Genomic DNA, 22,978 nt, shown 5'->3' with positions numbered 1-22,978 from the left:
CGACAAAGCATTAGGCTGCCCTTCCATCTGATATGTGCTAGGACGCGTCACTACGCGCCACATATATGTGTGGTTTATCCACTGATAAACCACACATATATGTTTGTTATTGAACTTTGTTTGGCGCGTTAGGGAAAAATTATGAGAGTAAATTTTTACGATGCGCGCGCAAACCGTCACAGAAAACCGACACCCTGAAGTAAGCTATAGGTTAGACAGTGTACACTTTCCATTGTCAAAGTCTGCGGGCGCATTCCGGTGATTCAATTGATTCAATTGTATATAAATTTCAAATTTTAATTTTGGTTGTCCGATAATAAGTCTATTAGTATTCCAAATTAATTTATGTTCATTATGTCCATTTCTTTTATTATATAGAAATATATTTTTTGTGTTATTTAAATAAACTTTATTTAGCCAACTGATAATGCGTTATAATCAAACTTTCAATGTTTTAAATACCTTTTCCTACAAACGTAGAATAAGGTGAAAGATGAAATTTTGGAAAAGATTTTAAATTTTTATCTTGTTACGCCAACGTTTTTTTTATTACTCGACAAGTTATTTAGTTGTATTAGTATTATAGCTTTTTGTGACAGAGCTCGTCTGGTGAAGAACTATTGCTGTTCTGCATTATTACTCTCTACAAGTTAGTTGATTGAAACGATACCGTGATTGGAACGAATATAGAAAGCTCAAAATGCAATATGTTTGCAATTAAACAATTCGAACAAGACCATTGTTGCCGAGACGCGACGGTAACAGCAGCGTATAGTTAATATACCAAGCGATATTAAAGCTATGTACAGTTTTCTCGACTTCATCACAACTATCGACTGTGCACCACTTCACATGAAATGTATGGCTGCATTAGCGTCGACGGCGCTTCTGACTAGGACAGACGAAAAGCAATATAACATAAAAAAACCTCCTCATAAGAGAGATTTTAAACTTTTTTCGGGTAGGCAATGCTTATGCGCATGTATGAAGTGCACAACGCTGGAAAATCGGTTAACTTATGCATCACGATTTAAAAAACTAAGGTTAGTCCAGCGATACCTAGTTAATTGAAACGATACCCTGATTGGAGCGGAACGAATATACAAAACTCTGACCGCAATATATTTGCAGTTGAACAATTCGAACAGGCCCTTTGTTATTGGTACGGTAACAGCGTATAGTTTATTAATGAACTGGTACACCGAGCAATATTGAAGCCGAAACGATTTCTATAAATTAATGGTTTATCGCGCCCCGGACAATGGATACGTTACCCATGAGGCCGGCTTTATATACAACCTCAAACTCTTAGTACGAATTTTCCTCACTAACAAACTACGATGGTTTTCTTTTACTGGAACGCTAATAGCGTCGAGTTAACTTTATATAAGGATAAGTAAGATTTGTATCTTCAATTCTTCAATATATCTACTGACTATAGATCAAAAGTGCTAAAATAATTTGAATTTTGAATTTATGCCATGTTATGTTTTCAGGTTTTGAATCTGGCTAATATCTCATCTTTTTTTTAAGACGAAAATGGAGCTTGCCGTCTTCAAGACAGAGCATTCATCCTTCGATTTGTATCCTGAATATTAAATACGCTTACTACCATCGCTTAAAGAAGTATTATACTAACACGAAGTTTTAAAATTAAATGGCATTCGTATAATAAGGATTATAATGCTGAAACAAGACCTTCAATAATATAAAAATATTAAGGCTTTAAGTAAAAGAGCGCTTAGACTTTTTTCAGACTTAAGAAATAGTTAAAACGGGACACAGTTATGCGACTGAGATGAATCTGTCTCGCTTTAACACTACCTAAAGTCTGAGCAAAACTAAAATACACTCTATAGATCTCAGCCTTAATAACAATCTGCGAATAAAAGAATAACTTCCAATGAATTTTAAATTACCGAATGCTTAAAATGTTTTAAAGTTTTACATTCCGTACTATCGATGTTTACTTTTCAAAGCTGCCGCGAGGGATGCGAGTTGTAGACGTCCCAACTAAATCCAGCTTTAACTAAAAGCACATGAGATCCACTGTTCTCTGACTTTAGTGTCTCAATTCTCGTAACGTATTGCAAGGTGGAAAACTCGTACTAAGGCTACTTTTAACTTTATTTACAATTCGGATCCGGCAACGATATCTATGTCGTTTACACGAGGGTTCGATTTTAATAATATGTAAATTTACGAATTGTCGTTTTTCAATATTTAACTTGGCACTATCGGTTGCCATATCGCGTAAGTATCTCAATTTTTAAACAGTTACCAGTACCTTATGCGATAAAATATTTGACAGCAAACTACAAAGATCACTTTTTATAATAAGGTATATTTTTCTTGTTTGCTTGCTATTTTGTTTATATATCCGTATGTACCTATTTGTTTGAATGTCGGATTATAATAGTTCTGCAACACCTGTTATTTTCACTCTAGTTGTCCTAATCCTAAGCATCTTCCATCTTTGTGTTACTCTTTTACTTTTATTTCCCTAACTTTGTAGCAAAAATAGAGTATTAATAAAAACTAACTACGAGACAAGAATGATGGTAATCAAAGCGTTGAAAGAATTTTACAACGATATGCATTCAGAACATAATAATATACTATTTTAAGTCACGCAAAAAACGTTAAGGACACAGTTAATTTTATAAATAGAATACTACTTTCTAAAAAGAAATATATAATTTAATTGAGCTCTAAGTAGGTACGTACTACTACTATTTAAACAGAGTACCGACCTATTCATAGTATAACAAATAAGATACGATATATCCAACAACGACATCTAGTCTGTTAACCATGAACTAAGTTATATATAACATATTTCAATACCGCCCTCTGCTAAGGGGTAGCAAAAATACAACGGATCATTAAATAATACTTTCAAATATTAAAATAGTGCCATCTAGTTGTCACAACGAGAACTTCTACAAAATAATGAAAAGCAGCGCCATCTTTCGCTGCCTTCATAAACTACGACAGTAAGAAGAGAGCAATCACAGCTAGCTAAGCGTTACCTACAATACTCAATAGATGGCACTGTAAATTTTTGGCTTAAAACGGTTGTGATGTATAGAGTACATTATATTTTTTAATTCAATATGTATATTTATTTTCTGTATAAATTATAATGCTTATTGTGCAGCTAAATACTCACGGATGTGGTCTTCAACAGCATCTTGGTCCCGCTTCGTAAGCAACTAAATGTCTGCAAAAGAAAGAATCCTTTGTTAGTTTTCTTTTTGGTAGAAAAAATCTCAAAGGCGTACGTACCCATTACCTACGTCATTGTCATCGAGAACAAAGGCCGGACTACACAGGAGAACACGGACAGCGCTTTTGTTTCTGATCAAAGGTTCTGTTTACATACCCTAAAAAGAAAAGTTGTAAAAAAAAAAATATTGGTTGGCTCGAGCGTTTCATTGTTTAGAGAGGCATTAGGCAAATAGGTCATCGGTTGATGTTTGTATTTTATAAATTATATATTTTAAATAAAAAAAACGATAAAATCTTCTAATTTTGTCAGTTCGTTTGTCACAATTATTGCACATACAGAAAAAAAAACTTAATTAACAAAACAAAAGGTAAATAAATAGAGCAAGATTTTGAAGATACTATTCGGAAGTTGGTATCTTATAATCTGAAGTCTATGAGGATGTTTGCTCAGGCAATCTCCGGAACCTCTGATAAAATCTCGACCGATAAGATGCCTAAGTTTGGTGGCTCGCGCTGAGCAACTGCATCCGAAACTAGGAGATAGTCAATGCAAGATTACAATGTTTGGAACACCGTCGCAAGTTCGCCTATCTATCGGTAATCTAGAAGATATCGACGCCACGATCGACGAGGATCGATCCGCGGCAGGGAAAACTTGGATATGTTTTTTTTTCTGGGCTGCTCTGGGTGGATTTAGCGTATCGGTAAGACATCTCGTTAAACCGACCAGTAGGGTAGGGATTAAATGTCACTGCTATATCCCTTACAAGCCAGCTAGCCAGTGAGTCATAATTATTAGCCCACTACAGCAGGGCTAGCACGGGAGACAAAAAATATGTTCCCCGATTATATAGCCCTGACTGGGGATATAATTAACGTGTCCCCCTGCTAAAGCACGGGAATATAGAATAGTAGAATGTGACCCCCGTTTATTATTTACTCATATATTATTAGGATATCTTATTTATATATATTTTTTATTGTTTTGTTATTTCTTGTTTTCGCTTTTAATTTGTGCAATAAAGACTTTATCTATCTATCTAGGATAATAGAGGGAATGAGTTGACTTAAACAAATTGTCGTATGTCCAATATGAATGATTTCGAGATTCCAATATAAATGAATCCTAGTTAAATCGATTTATCGCCCCCTAAACACCCTGTATACTTAATTTCATGAAAATCGTTGGAGCCGATTCCGAGATTCCAATTATATATATACAAGAATTGCTCGTTTAAAGATATACTAGCTGACCCGTGCAACTTTGTTGCACCAATTCGGTTATTACCGGAAAACACAAAAAAATTACATTTTTTAAAATTGAATCCTAGCTAGATCGATTTATCGCCCCCAAAACCCCCCGTATACTAAATTTTATGAAAATCGTTGGAGCCGATTCCGAGATTCCAATTATATATATATATATATACAACAATTGCTCGTTTAAAGATATAAGATTATTTCCACTTATGCCCCAGCGCTCTGAGAGTTGATAAAGCTGTGGGAGAAGATTATTTTTTATCCTTTCCCCGGGGAGATAATTGTCTCCTGTCCAACATGCTAGCCGTGCAGGAACCAGTATCCTTTCAGAATGAGATTTAGACCGTAGACCACCACGCCGGGCGAGTGGGGATTCGTAGACTTCACACGCCTTTGAGAACTTTATGGAGGATAACTCCATTGTACACTCAGTTATGCACTTTTCCTCAAGATATTTTTCTTTAATCGCTTAAAATACACATAACTTCAAAAGTAAGAGGTGTTGGGGATCGAACGCGGTCCGCCGGGATAGAATATCTAGTTTAATATCTGAAGATTTAACTATTGTTAAATCATTTTTCATCCATTAGTACGGACGAAGATGTCTTGCATTTGATGGGGGAGTGTGTTCTGAATAAATAAAATAAATATAAATATACTACGGCAATACACACACCGCCATCTAGTCCCAAAGTAAGCGTAGCTTGTGTTATGGGTACTAAGATGACTGATTAATATTTTTATGAATAATATACATAAATACTTATAATATACAGATAAACACCCAGACACTGAAAAACATTCGTGTTCATCACATAAACATGTTCCAGTTGTGGGAATCGAACCCACGGCCATGGACTCAGAAAGCAGGGTCGCTGCCCACTGCGCCAGTCGGCCGTCAAATAGACCAATGATGGACCAATTATTATGTAAATTTGAAAATTAAACTTTATGAAGTGGAAATTCAGCAAAGTATGGCACCTTATTCACAAATAGCCAGAAAGCTATTAGATTTTAAGAGAAAGGAAGTATTAATTTTCGTAAAGGCAACAATGGGGACCGACATTCATATATTAAGAAATATCCCGAATAAATAAAGAATTAAAAAAAAAACTATTAGTACAATGTAGTGTAGGTATCTGAGCCATTTACGAACAATAAAGAAGCTACGCAAAGAGTCACTGAACTCCTAAAATCCTAACGAGTACAAGACTAGACTACGTGCATATTGTTGCCAACAAAGAAACCTCCGAGAAGAATAAAATGGGCATCGATGCTATGTGGATGATATTGTATTACAGTATTCCTTACATTTCTTAAAAAGTAACCCAGTTTTTTTTTTTATATATATATTAACAATTGACGGACCAAGCAAATGGGCCACCTGATCATAGGAAGAAAACTTCACTCTTGAACAGAGCAACACTTCGCAGGGAATCCCAGGAACACGTCCTCCTAAGCAGTTAATTAACCTGTTAATAAGGTGTTAAGCTTCATGTCCCTTTAATAACACCAGCAACCACGCACTTCAGATCAGAACACAGCAATGCTGCTTGATGGCAGATATAAGCAGTGGCGTGCACTTCATACTTGCACAAATGCACTGCCTACCCTTTTTTTTTGTCGTGGTGAACAAGCTTTATGTGGGCTCCCCCGTCTAAAGGGGGTATACCCAAACTAATATCCACCACGGCATGTCCTTTTTGTTGGCTTTGTTAGACCCCCGGGGAACAAGCACTACCTACGACATTTCAAATAGAATATATGGTCTAATAACTTACTGTTCAAAGGCGTTACTCAGGCAACCCCGGACAATATGTTCATCAGAGACTGACTAAAAGTGAACTAGACTCCAAACATTTTAGTTGATACATACATCCATCCATCCATACATCCATCCTCACAATCTTTCGCATTTATAATATTAGTAGGATGGTACGCATGCATTCGATCGCTGTCCAATACGCGTTGACACGCGACTGACAGTTATTTATGAAGAGTTGTGTTCTTTATTTTCGACAATATTTATCAGATCCTTATTAAAATAAGACCATACATGCTTGATAGTATTCACTTTCAAATGAAAAAGAATGATTAAAATCGGTGCAAATTTAACACAGATACATATCAAGTAAAACTGATAAAAGTTTTCATCCCATTTCCCGTTTTATTTGAATTCGTTCAGTAGTTTTCACGTGCCCGACAGACAGACAGACAGACAGACAGACAGACAGAAAGACAGACAGACAGACAGAAAGACAGACAGACAGACAGACAGACAGACAGACAGACAGACAGACAGACAGACAGACAGACAGACAGACTGACAAACAGACAGAGAGACAGACAGACAAAAATTAAATAAAAATCTGTTTTGGACTCAGTATCGATTATAAAGCATCCCCCGGTCAAAATTTTCAAAATATATTAAATGTACAGAAATCTTTTAGTTACAGTTATTATAAGTATAGATATTTTATTCTCTTTTTTTTTTTTGGTATCAGAACTCTAAAGACGTTAATGTTACAAAACATACTTAAAAAGCGAAGTGGCAAAACCATTCCAAATCTACCAAGAACATTCGAAGAAGCCAGTTCCGTACGTACCGTAAGTGCACCTAATATGTTACCCTATTACGTTATATCCCAGCTATTAGGAAACGTCAAAGACATCTATCTGGATGTAAGATCTAGCAAGACGCAATCTCTAACTCGGGGCCTTATTCCGTATGACTTAGAAAACTCAACCACAACTAATGTAGAGTATTTGGTATTATTTACTTCACAAGACCGTCTATGGCCTCCGTGTATATTTTGTCGACCTCTCTGGCGAAGCGGTGAGCATTGTAGATTTAAGTCGCAGGTACCGGTTTCGATCCCCGGCGGAGTCAATTTGAAATTAAATAATTTCAGTATCTTGTCTAGTTCGGTCTGGCCTACGGCCTTAGTTAGTTACCACATAGCTAAGGCTGAAGCCAAGCGAACCAATTAGCTAGGGCCATAGTGGCGTAAGAACAAGGAACCGATTAAGCGTGTGTTTTATATAACTGCCATACCCACAAACTGATGACTTATGGTTCCGAAACTTGGTCGCTTACTGTTGGAACTTATAAGAAGGCTCAGAGTCATACAGTGGGCTATGGAGAGACCTACGTTAGGAGTATCTCGTTACGTGATCAAATCAGGAATGAGAAGATCCGTAGAAGAACGTCGCGAAGCTGAAGTGACAGTGGGCGAGGCACGGATAACCGACGGAAGTTTTGGTCCCAAGGTAATGGAATGGCCACCATGGAAGAAGAAGAATGGCCACCTTACACCGGTAAATGCAGCGTTGTTGGACCCCGGAAGAGGCGGACGAAGGACATCAGGCGAGTCGCAGGGATTATTAGGTGACACTACACTCAACGAACAACTTAAGTGGTAAAGAAAAAAATCTTTTAATTTTTTTTTTTTTTAAATATAGTACGATAATACACACATCTTCCAATCCCACCCAATTATGGGTACTGAAAAACATTCGTGTTCATCACACAAACATTTTCCAGTTATGGGAATTGAACCCACGGCCTTGGACTCATAAAGCAGGGTCGCTACCCACTGTGCCCATCGGCCGTCAAACTTTGTAACAGTCATAGGTTTTTCGCGAAGACAAGACGAATCTAAACCGCATCGTCATTTCCAACTTGTAGTAAAATAAGAAAAGAAAAACAATGGCAACCCTGAATATACGTGATGTTCTAACCTCGTTATGATCACGTGAACGAAATCATCATAAAATCCTAAAATTAATTAGCGGATCTTTTATAACCGAGACGGCCGCGGCACCGAGATGAAACGGGAATGAGCTACGCTTATCGTTTGTTTGAGCTTTTCCCAACCATCGGCCTTATTCAGAATGCTTACTTAGACTTTGGACTCTTTTTCCAAATATAGTAAGGTAAATTTAAAGCTATTCGATTCTAGTCACAATAGGCACATAGCGCATCGCTATAAATAATTTGATCTATTTTCATAAACTATCGTAACGTCCTGTATTTTATATCTAGCAATTAAGTAGCTTATTTTGCGATTATAATGTGTTTCCGCTAGTCTTCCATAACTATAGAAAGTTTTGTGCTAACTGACTGACAGACAACCTACAGTGCAAACTGCATGAGGTAGTTTCACAGCATAAAAATATATAATGTTATTATTATTGAGTATTTAGCCGACAAAGATTCCGGTACGATGCCGCGTAGAAACCGATCAGAAGTATGGGTTTAATATAACTGAAAAACCCTTAGCAGGTTAAATGACTACCATTATACATAGTATAAATGAAAACAGGAACAATACTTCACAGGCTTTGGAGGTACATTATGTACTGTCTCTGAGACTTATCTGTGAAACAAAAAACCTAATAGTTTTGGAGTAAACTACCGCCATGTTTTTACTATAAGAAATCAGATAAAGCCGTAACATCGCAATAAAAAACTTTATAAGGTACGCTTCGCATAGCGTAGGTAATATGCGCGTATCGGTCTTTTATCTTCAATAGGGTTGACATAAGTAAACACTTAGCATGTTTAAAATCGTTTATATGAAAAAATAATTAACCTTAATCTGATTTAATATTTTTACAGGATGATTCCTTATGAAATATACTTATGCATCCTTCAATATTATTTCGTAATTCCGTTACACGTTGTACACTGCATCCTCACTGACCAGGTAAGATCATCGGCTAGCTTGAAGTGGTAAAAAAAATCTTTGCAACAGACCTAGGGTTTTCGCAGATTTGATTTGTACAATTTTGCTGCAACTAGGGATGGACCCAGTATTCGTTTATTACTCGGTAGTTACTCGGCATACGCGGTAGTTTTTTTATTCGCTCGTACTCGGTCGAATAACTTTGTTAATATGCAGAATTCTGACATACACGAGCCAAATAGTTGATACGGAAAGGTATACAAAATAACCAATTTCCCTATAAAAGGTACAAGCTGTTGCCCGCGTCTTCGTCCGCGTTTGTTCTGTCGCTACTTGCTATACGAGACGTACTAAACTAGCAAAATAGACCGCTGCGAAATGTATAAGAGTCGTAACAAACTTGCATAAAAGACACTTGCGATCTGTATACAAGACGTACTAAACTTGCATAAAAGATACTTGCAACCTGTAGACGAGAAGTACTAAACTTCCATAAAAGACACTTGCGACCTGTATACGAGAGGTACTAAACTTACATTAAAGACACTAGCGATCTTTATACGAGAGGTACTTAACTGCCATAAAAGACACAAATAGACATTAAGAGACAAAGAGACGTACCTACTAAACTTGCATAAAAGACACTTGCGATCTGTATACGAGACGTAATAAACTTGCATAAAGGACACTAGCAACCTGTATACGAGACGTACTAAACTTGCATAAAAGACACTAGCTATCTGTATACGAGAGGTACTTAACTTCCATAAAAGACACTAGCGAACTGAACACAAGACGTACTAAACTTCAATAAAAGACACTTGCGATCTGTAAACAGGATGTACTAAACTTCCATAAAAGACACTAGCGAACTGAACACAAGACGTACTAAACTTGCATAAAAGACACTAGCGATCTGTATACAAGACGTACTAAACTAACTAACTGCCATAAAAGACACAAAGAGACATTAAGAGACAAAGAGACGTACCTACTAAACTTGCATAAAAGACACTTGCGATCTGTATACGAGACGTAATAAACTTGCATAAAGGACACTAGCAACCTGTATACGAGACGTACTAAACTTGCATAAAAGATACTTGCAACCTGTATACGAGACGTACTAAACTTCCATAAAAGACACTTGTGACTTCTTCTTGTAGACATCCCTACAAATATATCGAAGCTCAATTCTCATAAAGGGTAACGTAAATAAAATCGAACAAACATAAATATACTTAAAAACGTAAGTACCCTATACAAGTCGATAAACTCTTTTGAGTCTCTGGCGTATTATGTTATGTCGATAGCAGGTTAACGTCTTTGTAGAGGCCTTTTTTTACATCATACGAATAAATTTCATTGCCCGTACATGAAGTTGGTTACCTACTTCAATACAGAATTTCTACTACCGAGTAGTGGTCTAGTGGCTACAGTGGTATGCACTAGGTTTCTTACCAGGGTTTGCATACAGCAGGAAAGTTGCATAAAACAGCAAAAATCCTCCGGTTATACGAGTTATATAAAGCTCCTGTTATAGTGCTTCTGTGCATGTATGAAGTGCACGCCAATGAGTGGTTAGTGGTAGGTTAGGTGGTAGAGGTGTTCGATTCTCGCAACGGAAAAAAAAATTGTGATAAAAAAATTACAGTATTTTGGAATATAGTCAGGGGTTTGGAAAATAGCTTTGTCCATACCCTTGCTTCGGAGAGCACCTTAAGCCGTCGGTTCCTGTTATAATCAAAAGCATATAGTGATAATATTCGTTAATCCCCGTCAACCCGCTATTGAGTGGCGTGATGGGTTTGGCTATAATTTTAAAAAAACACTCTTTTTTTTAAAGAGGCCAGTGCAGTGGGCACACCTGTGGGACGTCAATGGGGTAATACCGGCCAACTACAGGGCACGGGTCTCCTCTTACAATGAGGAGGGCTTAGACCGTAGTTCAAACGCCTTCGAGAACATTATGCAAAACTCTCAGGCATGCCGGTTTTCCTCACGATGTTTTCCTGGACCGTTAAAGCAAGTAATATTTTTAAGAAAATAGGATAAAAAATATGGAATTCGACTTCGATAAGGGCCGTCATAATTTGCCAAACTAATACCCGCCTGCTGCGCATAGATTTTCTTGTAAACCATTCATGACTATTATGACCATATATGACTATTATAAAAATGAATGATCAAAATAATTTGCCGCTGAACTCGGAATATTTCGCCAAATATACAAGGAAATCATTAAAACACCTTCCACTGGTTTGTCATTGTATTGGGGAATGTTTAAACTTTATTAAAACAAACAAGCGTTCTTCCGGTATTCTACACAATTATACTCATAGAGTCACAGCGTCAGCTCACCCGCCGGCCTTCTTGAAGACTATCGAAAGCAAAAAAAAAAAATTCCAACTAGTAAGTAGTAGTTGCAAGAGATATGCGCGTTCAAACAAACTCTTCAGCTTTATATATAGGTATAGATTATTAATCCGTTTTACATACGAGTAAAAACTATTATTCCGGTTGAAAAACTACGGACCGATCCCTAAAAAGCTTACAAACAAAAGTTATGACTCTTGTGAAGTCATTGTTTCGGCGGCATCGTGCGGGAAAGGGCCGTAAATGAAAACCAGACGCTGGTAAAAATCACTTCAGTCTACACTCGCGAAGCGTCACCGTTTCCCTCGTAGAGTCGATCTGTGCCACATTCTAACAATCATACAGTGGTCTAAGTCTGCTACTACAAGTGTGACTTACTGGTCAAACAATGACGAAAAAAAACTAATTAAAAAAATATATTCTTAGTTTGAAAAACTGAGAAACAAGCTTTTGTACGTAATCGAACTAAAACAACTTGACAATACATAAAAAATCCTTTTGGGTGGGTAGCGGTAAAGCAATTGAATATTACTGGTGTAAATACGGTTAATAAAAAAGAATGTAGGGAAACCTGCACGCCTAAGAGTTTTTATAATGTTCTAAAAAGGCGTTTAAAGTCTACTAATTAGCAATTGGTCACGTGGTGGAGTACGCTGCAAGCCCTTCTTTATGTGACAACGACGTAATGATGATGATATCTCTTACCAACATTAAACACAAAGCTTATTGTTTAGCTATTAATTAATTTAATAAATATTTTGAGTGAGTAAGCCCGTTTATAGACGAAGATTGTATGACTTTTAACCCTGCATCGAGCCCCAGCCTGCCACGTATAACTGGGTTGACGTGACTTGTCACGTCATTACTGCTAGTGTTGTTCACATGTCTCAACCCATCTTTAAACCAGGCTACTGATTGGCATGTCTGAATAGTGATTGGGCTGATCGAACGAAAAAATTAATTTACCCGGCTAAGTTTGTTGTGGGCTCTTCATAGACCAGGGCGCGTTTGGAACCCTCGTAGCTTTAGATTTAAGTTGGCGAACGAAGTTGTCACCATCCCGTTACAATTATGTAAACAAATATGTATGAACGCTTCATAAGTGCCTGTGATAGGCCTACATGAATAAAGAAATTTTGAATTTGAATTTGAAGCCAAATTATTTTTCATTAAGTATTTTGTTGCGACGTGACAGCCGGTTAGCTTTTGTAAATAAAGATCTCAACCGTGCTCTACCGTTGCCTGTATGTTACTCATAGGTACGTTAGCTTATGAACTGTATGTTAGCTAAGCTGTGTTCTAGCTCCCCGTAGCGCGGCGTTATGGTATTCCCCTAAGCGCTATTTCACCGAATACACGAAGAATACATGGACGTAGACGTGTGATTTTTTAGAAGTTTTCTTTGAAGTTGAGGTTATTTAAGATTTAAAACAGGTTCTACTCTTCAAGTTAGTTTCTGGTCTAGGCAACAAACAGCTACTCACGGTCTTACCGAGGCGGCCGAGTTCGTGTGGACCGTATTTCAATGGTATGGGAGACCAGGCACCTGGCGAATATGCTGGGTGGAATTCACACTTCACTCACACACTGCACAGCAACTTTGCAGTGGTCTTATGATAGCAGTCATAGTAGGGGACCAAAATTAGGCTTTTTAGAGATAATACCGTGGCTTAGCTGCGTTCGGTTAGTAGCTCCTTTTCAACTCCCGATCGGCTGGAACCAATGGGCATTCGTGAACAACCGTAATGTCGGGGAGCGAGCTCTGCTATTGGTTACACCAGATTACGAATATGACCGATATAATAAAAATCGAATGAAATTATGAAAATTAAGCTTAATTTGCTATAATCTGCGAACAGCAGGAGAATCTGAATGGTGTAATTTATTATTTATTTTCATTTACTTTCATTACTTTACAATGAATAATTGTTGTAAAGTCAAAATCTCCTGAGGGTGCTCCTGTTTCGGAGCGAAACGTGCGTAGAGGGTACATTTCCGAAGATCTGTTTGGTATTGAGTATAAGGATTGAAGAAATTATAAATTATACCATAAAGATTCTCCTGCTGTTCGCGGAGTGTGGCAAATTAAGCTTAATTTTCATAATATTTTATAGATTTCCGCAAAGTAACGCCACGCCCGCTTCTATCCAATATGGAATGAAATTAATTTGAATGTATGAATTTAAAATTTCTACGTTCACAGTTTCTTAATTTCGTGTTTGTTTATCGACAAATAGTCTCCATTTTGCGACGAAAATAATAAAGAGGTACACAAACTTTCAAATAAAGATTCTTTAAACTTACCAATTAACTACTTAAACTAGCTATTAACTTTCACAGCCTAGATCTCCAACCAGAGATTTGCTTTACAGTAGAACTACCCAACAAGTTAGGTACTTCAGTTTATCGTAGTTAAGGAGAGTTACTTTACACTGTCGTCTTAGAATGTCTAGTTACACTCAGAGCAGCCGTTGTATTTAAAATCTCCACTTCTGTTTTGTATTTGAAACTTATTTCTTAACGATCGTCACAACCCAATATTGGTTATTTTTGAAGTTACTCATAGTTTTTTTTGACGCGGTATGTAATCCAGATGAGAGTGAATTTTTATTAATTTACTAGCTGTTGCCCGCGACTTCCTCTGCGTTTGATTTTGTTTTTTGATGTGGCATTCAATTTAGTTGTAGTTCTAAAAAAAATAAAGGATTCAGTGTCGCTAAGCCTTAAATGAAGGGCTTGCTGCTGTGCGCTGAGGAGTCCTGTCCTCTGTCTCCAACCACTTAACAATTATTCACTCCGAATTTTTGAAGGAGATCATGCTTGGCAACCTCTTAGTATGTATTTCACTGTAATTTACCCAAAACGCTGTAATACAGTTTGTACGGGAGCTATGGTGATACGCTCGACCGTAACTATAGGAAGATTTTCCTCCGACTTCCGAGTGGGTGATCGTGCTCGGGGACTGAGGTCCTAACATTCATTTTTGGAAGTTGTATATATAGGCATTCTTCGTGAAAACTTCGCTAGCGCGATGCAGGATTTTTGTGGCGCCATCTAGTTCTGTAATGTGGAGACCGGACTAGTATATTTATATCACTTTCAATAAGCGGAGTGTAAGGCACCCCCTGTCGAGGTGGTGCGACGACTTTCTAAAAGTGACAGGCTTAAATTGGATGCAGAAAGCTGGGAGTAGAAAGAGTTGGCGCTGCTTAAAAGAGGCCTTTGTCCAGCAGAGGATGCATATTAGCTGACGATGATGTCTTAACTTTTAGGACATATTTTAGAGATAAAGCTGTCTTCACCTCTACTTTTTTGCGCATTGATTTCTTGGCTTTATTAACTACGGTGTCCATTAATTTTGTATCGTACTATTAAATGATACAACATATTATAATCTACGGTCTGTACTATGTCATCAAGCTTTAAAGGAAAGACTTAAAAGATAAAGATTACTGATTAAGTAATGCGTCTCCTGCACCGGATAATAATAACATCCGCTATTTCGAAAGAGCAGTTAAATAGTTAAAGTTAGGTACCTAATTAGTAACAGTGACTGCTGTTAACGCGTGCCTGTTCGAGGAATTTTATTGCTTACTTAACGCATTGAAGTTTTTTACTGAAGGGCATGTGATTTGACAATCGCGTACTGGACAAGTATGGGACATCGTCTTAATAATCTTACGAGGGAATTTGTTATTTTATGTATATTTGCTGTATTATTTAATATGTTTAGTTTTAAAATCTTCTCCTATGTCATGTCAAGTCATGTCATCAACTGGCCTACTACATATCACGGGTCTCCTACGACAATGAGAAGGGTTAAGACCGTAGTCCACCACTATGTCCCAGTGAGGATTGGTGGTCTCCACACACCTTTGAGAACATTATAGAGAACTTTCAGGCATGCAGGTTTCCTCACGATGTTTTCTTTCACCGTTTAAGCTAATGATTTAATTGCTTAAAACACACAAAACTCAGTAAAGTTAGAGATGCATGCTGGGATTCGAACTCGGCACCCCAAAGTGAAGTCGAAGTCCTAAACACTTGGCTATCACCGCTTCCACGATTAATTTTTGTTATGGTTTGTAATATTTATGTTTTAAATGCGTATCAAAAATATGAACCAGATCGCAATTTGAGTCTACTTGAGCCACAGATCCTCCTATTCTCTGATCATGGAATTGGAATCTGCTTTTTAATCAGTCTGTTAGCGCCATCTATTAGGAAACGTTACAGTACTGCCTTCTTTGAAAGTATAGAACTTTGACCGTGATACACTTTAAACGAGATATGACGCATTTTTTTTTATGAAAGTGATATACACTTCGAGGAGATGTCAAAAATCTGTTTTAGAAATGCATATCAATATTAATATATCATAATCAGCGGGATGTACAATTTGTAGATATATATATATATATATATATATATATATATACTTAATATAAGCAGCTGTTAATTTATTGAAATAATGTCAAACACAATAATGCCTATTTCCACTAACGACGCACAAGGCAATGCCTTAATAAGTAAAGCATAATCAAAGGATATTCCTAGGCATCAATCATTTACCAATAGTTATCACTTAAGAGATGACGAATGATTTTTCCTATATAAATCGAATGCCTAGGTTTAGTGAAAATGGGCATAAGTACTAGATTTCGCTTTGCTTTCGGCACAACCTGATATCAATGCCCGTGTCCGTGAAAATTTGGGGATAGAAAGAGTATACAAACACTCTTACAGAGATATGCAACGCTGTATGAAAATTTTATATCAATCCATCTATACTTTACTTTGCGAAATTTGTGAACATACAGAAGCACGAACTTTATAAGAGTCCCTCCCTCCCCTTTCTACCTGCGAATAGCGAGGTATCATAAGAGACTGCTTACGTAGTCGTCATCCTCTTGGACACGTACAAAACGCTACGCTTCCAAGTTTCAAATACGCACCGCAGTGATCTGAAATGTCCTACCACGCTCCATTTTCCTCGCCACTTATGGGTACTTTTGAAGCGAGACTGAATAGGCATTTTATAGGCAAGAGCGCTCCACCTTAGACGTCATCATCACTTATAACGCATTTGTTTAATTCATTATTTTCTTCGCATACGTAAACTATGTGTACTCGGGTATGTAACAGAATCTTTGAAGGTAATAATTTTCACCCAGTTCGAACCGTCATATTATTTTGAAACTAAGCGAACTTTTATAGGACCGATGGTAAAACAATAATTTAATAAGTTTTTCCCATTATCCTGACGAGGATCTAAACGGTTTGCTTGCGAGATAGTTCAAAGAAGCATAAAAATAATATTCTAGGTTCATCGCCAGAATGTAAGCTATATATTATGTAGATGTAGAGCTATATGCTATATATAGTTGTGCAAATCAAGATCGGTGGAATGAATGAACTGAACATAGATATCAAACGAATGAACAACACACACGCGTTTTAATTTAAAATATTTCAATGGATAATCTGTAGTAAGTTATCAAAACAATTAAGGTCGTATGAGATACATTTAGTTCGTTCGTTTAAATTGTTGGCGTAATTTGAAAGCAATCGCCCCGGCTTATGCCGAGACGGGCGTCGGCTACTTCAAAGACTCGACACGTTCTGTGGGTGCAATGTAGATCGTTGAGTCTCGATGCGGAGGTTTCAGATGACTAATAAGTTTTTTTGATTTTCTCTTGTTCCATTTTGTACAGTTTATATGACTTAGTTATATTTAAAAATAGCTTTTGGATACACAAACTATTTGAGCGGATCAACAATATAAGTAACAATGGGTAAGCGTTTCCGCGGTTTTGTCGTATTCGGCGCACGGACCAGGCAAAGTTTAAAGTTTTACTTATGTAGAATTTCGTAAACTGCAAACAGTTCTTGTGGATTTGTTAAGTACTACTTACTTTGTTTGCAGTACAAAATTAGATTTTGTAAATGAACTTTTTATTTTTAAGATAATTTAATAAACCTATTTGGATAGTTACATTCAGACTTGCTATAATTATTAACAAGAATAATTATAGACACATCCCTACTAATATTTTAAATGTGAATGTAAGTTTGTTTGTTACGGTTTCACGCGAAAACTACTTAACCGATCTTCATGAAACTTTTTATACATATTCTTAGAGGTATCAGAAAAAATATAGTATACTATTCACTCTGCATATCATACATCTTTATATTATAAGTAGTATGATTAAAAGATTACACAAATAAACAGATTTACATTATGACGAAGAGGGATAGTCCTTATTACAACGCAAGACTCGCAACCAAATTGAGTACAAATTCGTTTATTTAAGTCTGCCTACAGTCCATCATTCACTTAGTCTAACTATTTGATGACGTACCTGAGACCGGCATGGACAATTTAGGTATTTATGGTCGGCCACGGCCAAGTTAGACCAGACCAGCAGTCTGGTCTAACTTGGCCGTGGCAACCCACCGAGTACTGACAAAGACGTGCCGCCAAGTGAACTAGCATTCCGGTGCGATTTCGCGTAGAAACCGATTAGGGTATGTGTTTAATCATCATCTTCATCATCGACCCATTACCGGCCCGCTACAGAGCGCGGAACTGCTCTCATAATGAGAAGGGTTTAGGCCGTAGTGTACCACGCAGTGACCAAGGGCGGATTGGTAGACTTCACACAACCATGAGGCCATCATAAAGAACCCTCTGGCATGCAGGTTTCTTCACGATGTTTTCCTTCACCGTATAAGAAAGTTATATGCAATTGCTTAGAATGCACATAACTCCGAAAAGTTAGAGGTGCGTGCCGGGGAACGAGCTCGGTCCCCTCGAAAGGAAAGCAGAGGCCTTACCCACTAGTCTATCATAATGCCTATGGATTTAATATAACCGTCATACCCTCTAACAGGTTAGCCAGTTAGACTGCATCTTTACCAGGTGAGATAGAAGTTAAGGGCTAACTTGTAAATTGTAAAAAAAACGTGGGTGTACTTATGTACACGCGTTAGACTTAGTTATACTTTGGGATAACAAGATAAAAATCTTTTCAAAAATTTTACCTGACGCTTACAATAGAAAATAGATATTTCATACCTTGAAAGTTTATTATAACGCACTATCTAGTCAAATAAGGTTTATTTAAATATTACTCAACATTAAAATTTGAGATGAGACTTTGACAATTCAAAGTGTACGCGCGCATCGTAAAAATTTACTCCCATCACTTTCCCTAACGCGCCAAAAGAAGTATAAATTCAAAAAATTCTCCCTTATATAATATATAATGTACTTTGAAGACTCTCTTGCAACATCGAGCATCTATGTACAAGCTAAGTAGTCTGACCAATGTCACTTTACAGCTATTACACAAGAAACTATTAAATTGCTACAAAATTCCCATCAGACGAACTATGTACAAAATAAACGGATGCCAGCTTAATAAGCTCCCGGGGTAATTGGGTTAAAATACATTGTACCGGGTCACTTTACGCTGGTGATACACAATGGAGGAATTTTGTTACGATAGCGATACTATAGGCTGGGTCTACGTATGCAATGCCTAAGTAAAAAAATGCCTACTCAAAGAAGATTCCTAGGCACACATTTACCTTTCACCAATCGAGTTTCACTAGGCAACTCATATAACCTAACTTGTCTATGGTTCTTACCACAAGGTGTGGTGTTTTGTGTTTGTATTGTCATATTTTCCATTTTTTGTACGTTTTTAAGATGATTAAAAAAAGTGATTTTTTTTCACGTGTCTAGCGTCAGTTTACGAGTCCTCTAAACTTTACGATCCCCAGAATCGGTGTCGTTAGTTCAGACGGGGCCTTTCGTCGTTAGACATCACATAAGAGTTTGTGAAACGTTTTTTTTCTTTAATTTTAATTAAAAGGCGATTTTTAGCTTTAATGTAAAACGGGCACTTTACGCTGGTGATACACAACGGAGGAATTCTGTTACGATAGCGATACTATAGGCTGGGTCTACATTTTGAAAGTTTCAGTGTATCCTTGTGAAGATTGATCATAATAAACGGAAGCCGACTTAATAAGCTGCCCGGGTAATTAAATTGTATATACATTGTAACGGGGCATTTTACACTGGTTATAACACAATGAAGGAATTTAGCGATCCTTATTACTTGCGACGGGCGTAAATCTTGCAATTACTGCTGTAAAACGTCAGTTTTGTTTATTTATTGTATACTAGCGTACCCAGCCCGCTTCGCCGGGCTAGATTTTGCTTTATTTTATTTAAACAATAAACTTACATCATTAAATTTTTAATAAAAGCTGTATTTGACAGTTCAAAAATAGGAGTGCTCCGATCGTCACCAAACTTTACAGGAATACTAGCCAGGCCAATCCGTAAAAGTTTCATTGAAATCGGTCCAGCCGTTTAGGAGCCTATACGGAACATACCCACACACTTTCTCTTTTATATATATAGATAAGTGACGTTTCACAGCAGTGATTGCAAGATTTAAGCCTTAGGCAAGCCTGTCGCGATATACGTAATCACCCTGTGTGTCTACATGTGTACCATCCCAGTGTTTTTTTGTAAACCTTGATCATATTAAACGGAAGCCCACATAATAAGCTGTCCGGGTTAGAAAGTGTATCTATACATTGCAACGGGGCATTTTACGCTGCTTAAACAATGGAGGAATTTTGCGATAGCGTTCCAGTACGCTGGGCCTATATTAGCACTATTTTAGTGTTTTTTTAAAACTTCATCAAAATAAAGGGAAGCAAACTTAATAAGCTCCCGGGTGTGTATTATTTGAACAAAGGCTGGCAAGACTTTACGCTGGTGACACACAATGTAGGAATTTCGCGATATCCATTCTATAGGCTGGGTATACATATGTACCGTTTTTGTGTTACGTATCTTCTTGTCAACCTAGGGCATAATAAACGGAATACAATTTTCTCAGGTTTCTTTCTTTTAAAATTTGATGTTTCCTTCTTGTCCTACCAAACGATAATAAATGTACTTATGCTGGCTTGAGAATGAAATATAAAAAGGGTCTACAATTTATGTCAAAAAAAACTGTTAGTTATTCAGCCAAGAAATTCTCTGTTCCTACTTAATTAACTTTAATAAATGTAATAAAAGCCTTCGGTCCCGGTTATTATCACTAACATGTGATGATAGTCGTTAGAGCCCGCCAAACTAAATTTGAGCATAGTGTTGTGTCTAAAACCTTCACTCTTATGAGAGAAGAGGCCTGTACCAGGGCGACATAAAGGCTTTGGAGTACCAAAAAAGAAAATTTCAAGCGTAATAAGTCTCGAACGGGGACTAATAGGTTACCATCACTAACATTTGATGATAGTCGTTAAAGCCCGCCAAACTAAATTGGAGCAGAGTGTTGTGTCTAAAACCTTCACTCTTATGAGAGAAGAGGCCTGTACCAGGGCGACATAAAGGCTTTGGAGTACCAAAAAAGAAAATTTCAAGCGTAATAAGTCTCGAACGGGAACTAATAGGTTACCATCACTAACATTTGATGATAGTCGTTAAAGCCCGCCAAACTAAATTGGAGCAGAGTGTTGTGTCTAAAACCTTCACTCTTATGAGAGTAGAGGCCTGTACCAGGGCGACATAAAGGCTTTGGAGTACAAAAAAAAGAAAATTTCAAGCGTAATAAGTATCGAACGGGAGCTAATAGGTTACCATCACTAACATGTGATGATAGTCGTTAAAGCCAGCCAAACTAAATTGGAGCAGAGTGTTGTGTCTAAAACCTTCACTCTTATGAGAGTAGAGGCCTGTACCAGGGCGACATAAAGGCTTTGGAGTACAAAAAAAAGAAAATTTCAAGCGTAATAAGTCCCGAACGGGAACTAGTAGGTAGTTGTAAGTAATATGAAAGTTATGATTTATTTCTGTGAAACACATAACCTACATAACACAAGTTAAGCTTCGCTTCCCTCTTTTGGCCTAATTTAGCAACATACGAGTATGAGCGGAGCTTGCATTTTAAATAATTTTCAAAGTAAACCTAGTTTTCGAGGATGGGGATTAACTATGCAAATAGTTACAATGTGTTATAGATGTACCTACTTAACTAAGTACAATTGTAATTCCTTACAACTTTGAAATCTCTATTGCGATCGACTTATTCGACTCACATTTTAGCACCCTGGAGATGGACCTACGATAATAGTTATGCCGGAAAAGCTGCCGGTAAAAGTTGCCCGCGTGATAAAATTAGAATTTATTTGACGGCTGATTGGTGCAGTGGGCGGCGTCCCTTTTTTCTGAGCCCATGGCTGTGGGTTCGATTCCCAAAGTTTAAAAATATTTGTTTGATGAACATGAATGTTTTTCAGTATCTGGGTGTTTATCTCTATATTATTAGTATTTTTTTAGTATTTATATTATCAGTTATCTTAGTACCGATAACACAAGTTACACTTATGCCCATTTTCACGAACGACGGACAAGGTCTAAATTAATAATGCCTTTCACCAATCGAGTTCCACTAGGCAACTAACTTGTCTATGGTTGTTTTCAAAAGGTGTGGTGTTTTATGTTTCTATTATCATATTTTCCATTTTTCGTATGTATTTCAGATTATTTAAAAAAAAAAATTATATTTTACGAGTCCCCTAAACTTTACGATCCGAAGAATCGGTATCGTTAGTTTAGACGGCGCCTATCGTCGTTAGACAACACATAAGAGTTCGTGAAACGTTTTTTTTTCTGTAGGAATCAACTAAATCACACATACGATTAAGGCGATTCCTAGGTTTAGTGGAAAATGGGTATTACTTTGGGGCCAGATGGCGTGGTATATTTGTTTATTTTTTACCTTTGCTATTAACTTATCGTAGTGAAATATTCAATGGAAATAGTTTGCATCGTGGAGAATACTTTAGATAGTAAAATTGTATCCCGGATAAAAGGAAGGGCTCCTGTGGGATTTGTAAAACCCCGAAATTAAGGCGGACGATGTTGTAGGCAACAGCTAGTAAAATATACTGTTACACCCATATATGTTTTATCTAGATACTTTAATAGCGGTGATAGTAGACTATTACTTCACTTTCGGGGGGAACGGGTTCGATCTCCGACACGCACCTCGAACTTTTCGCAGTTATGTGCGTCTTGCTTTAACATTCAAGAGAATATTGTGAGCAAAACTGCATACCTTTCTCCATAATGTTCTCAAAGGCATGTGAACTCCACCAATCCGCAATTGGCCAGCTTGGTGGTCTACGTCTTGAACCCTTCTCATTCTGATAATGATAATGATGACTTACCTACTTTAAGTAACTACTTTCTTATCTAAATGATAAAGAGTTATCATGACAAGAAATATTTTAAGAAAGCTTAGACCTCTCTGAACTCATGTTTTGATAAAATTATTCATTACACTTTTAATATTGGTATTATATAAATGATAGCGGTTGCCTCTGTGTAC

The 22,978-nt window shown here is 37.1% G+C and overlaps 1 protein-coding gene across 2 annotated transcripts in view; it reads right to left on the bottom strand.

Moving 5' to 3' along the window:
• The window catches only part of LOC120630741 (tyrosine-protein phosphatase Lar), a 629,543-nt gene that overhangs the window by 603,483 nt on the left and 3,082 nt on the right, over positions 1-22,978 (bottom strand). For both annotated transcript variants that reach the window (XM_039900036.1, XM_039900037.1), the window contains exon 2: positions 3,173-3,223. In XM_039900036.1, the coding sequence (XP_039755970.1) occupies positions 3,173-3,193 (21 nt within the window). In that variant the 5' untranslated portion in view covers positions 3,194-3,223. The remainder of the gene's footprint in view (positions 1-3,172; positions 3,224-22,978) is intronic.

This window comes from Pararge aegeria, chromosome 16 (genome assembly GCF_905163445.1).
Source record: "Pararge aegeria chromosome 16, ilParAegt1.1, whole genome shotgun sequence".
NCBI lineage: Eukaryota > Metazoa > Arthropoda > Insecta > Lepidoptera > Nymphalidae > Pararge > Pararge aegeria.
This window is presented reverse-complemented; position numbering and strand designations above follow the sequence as displayed.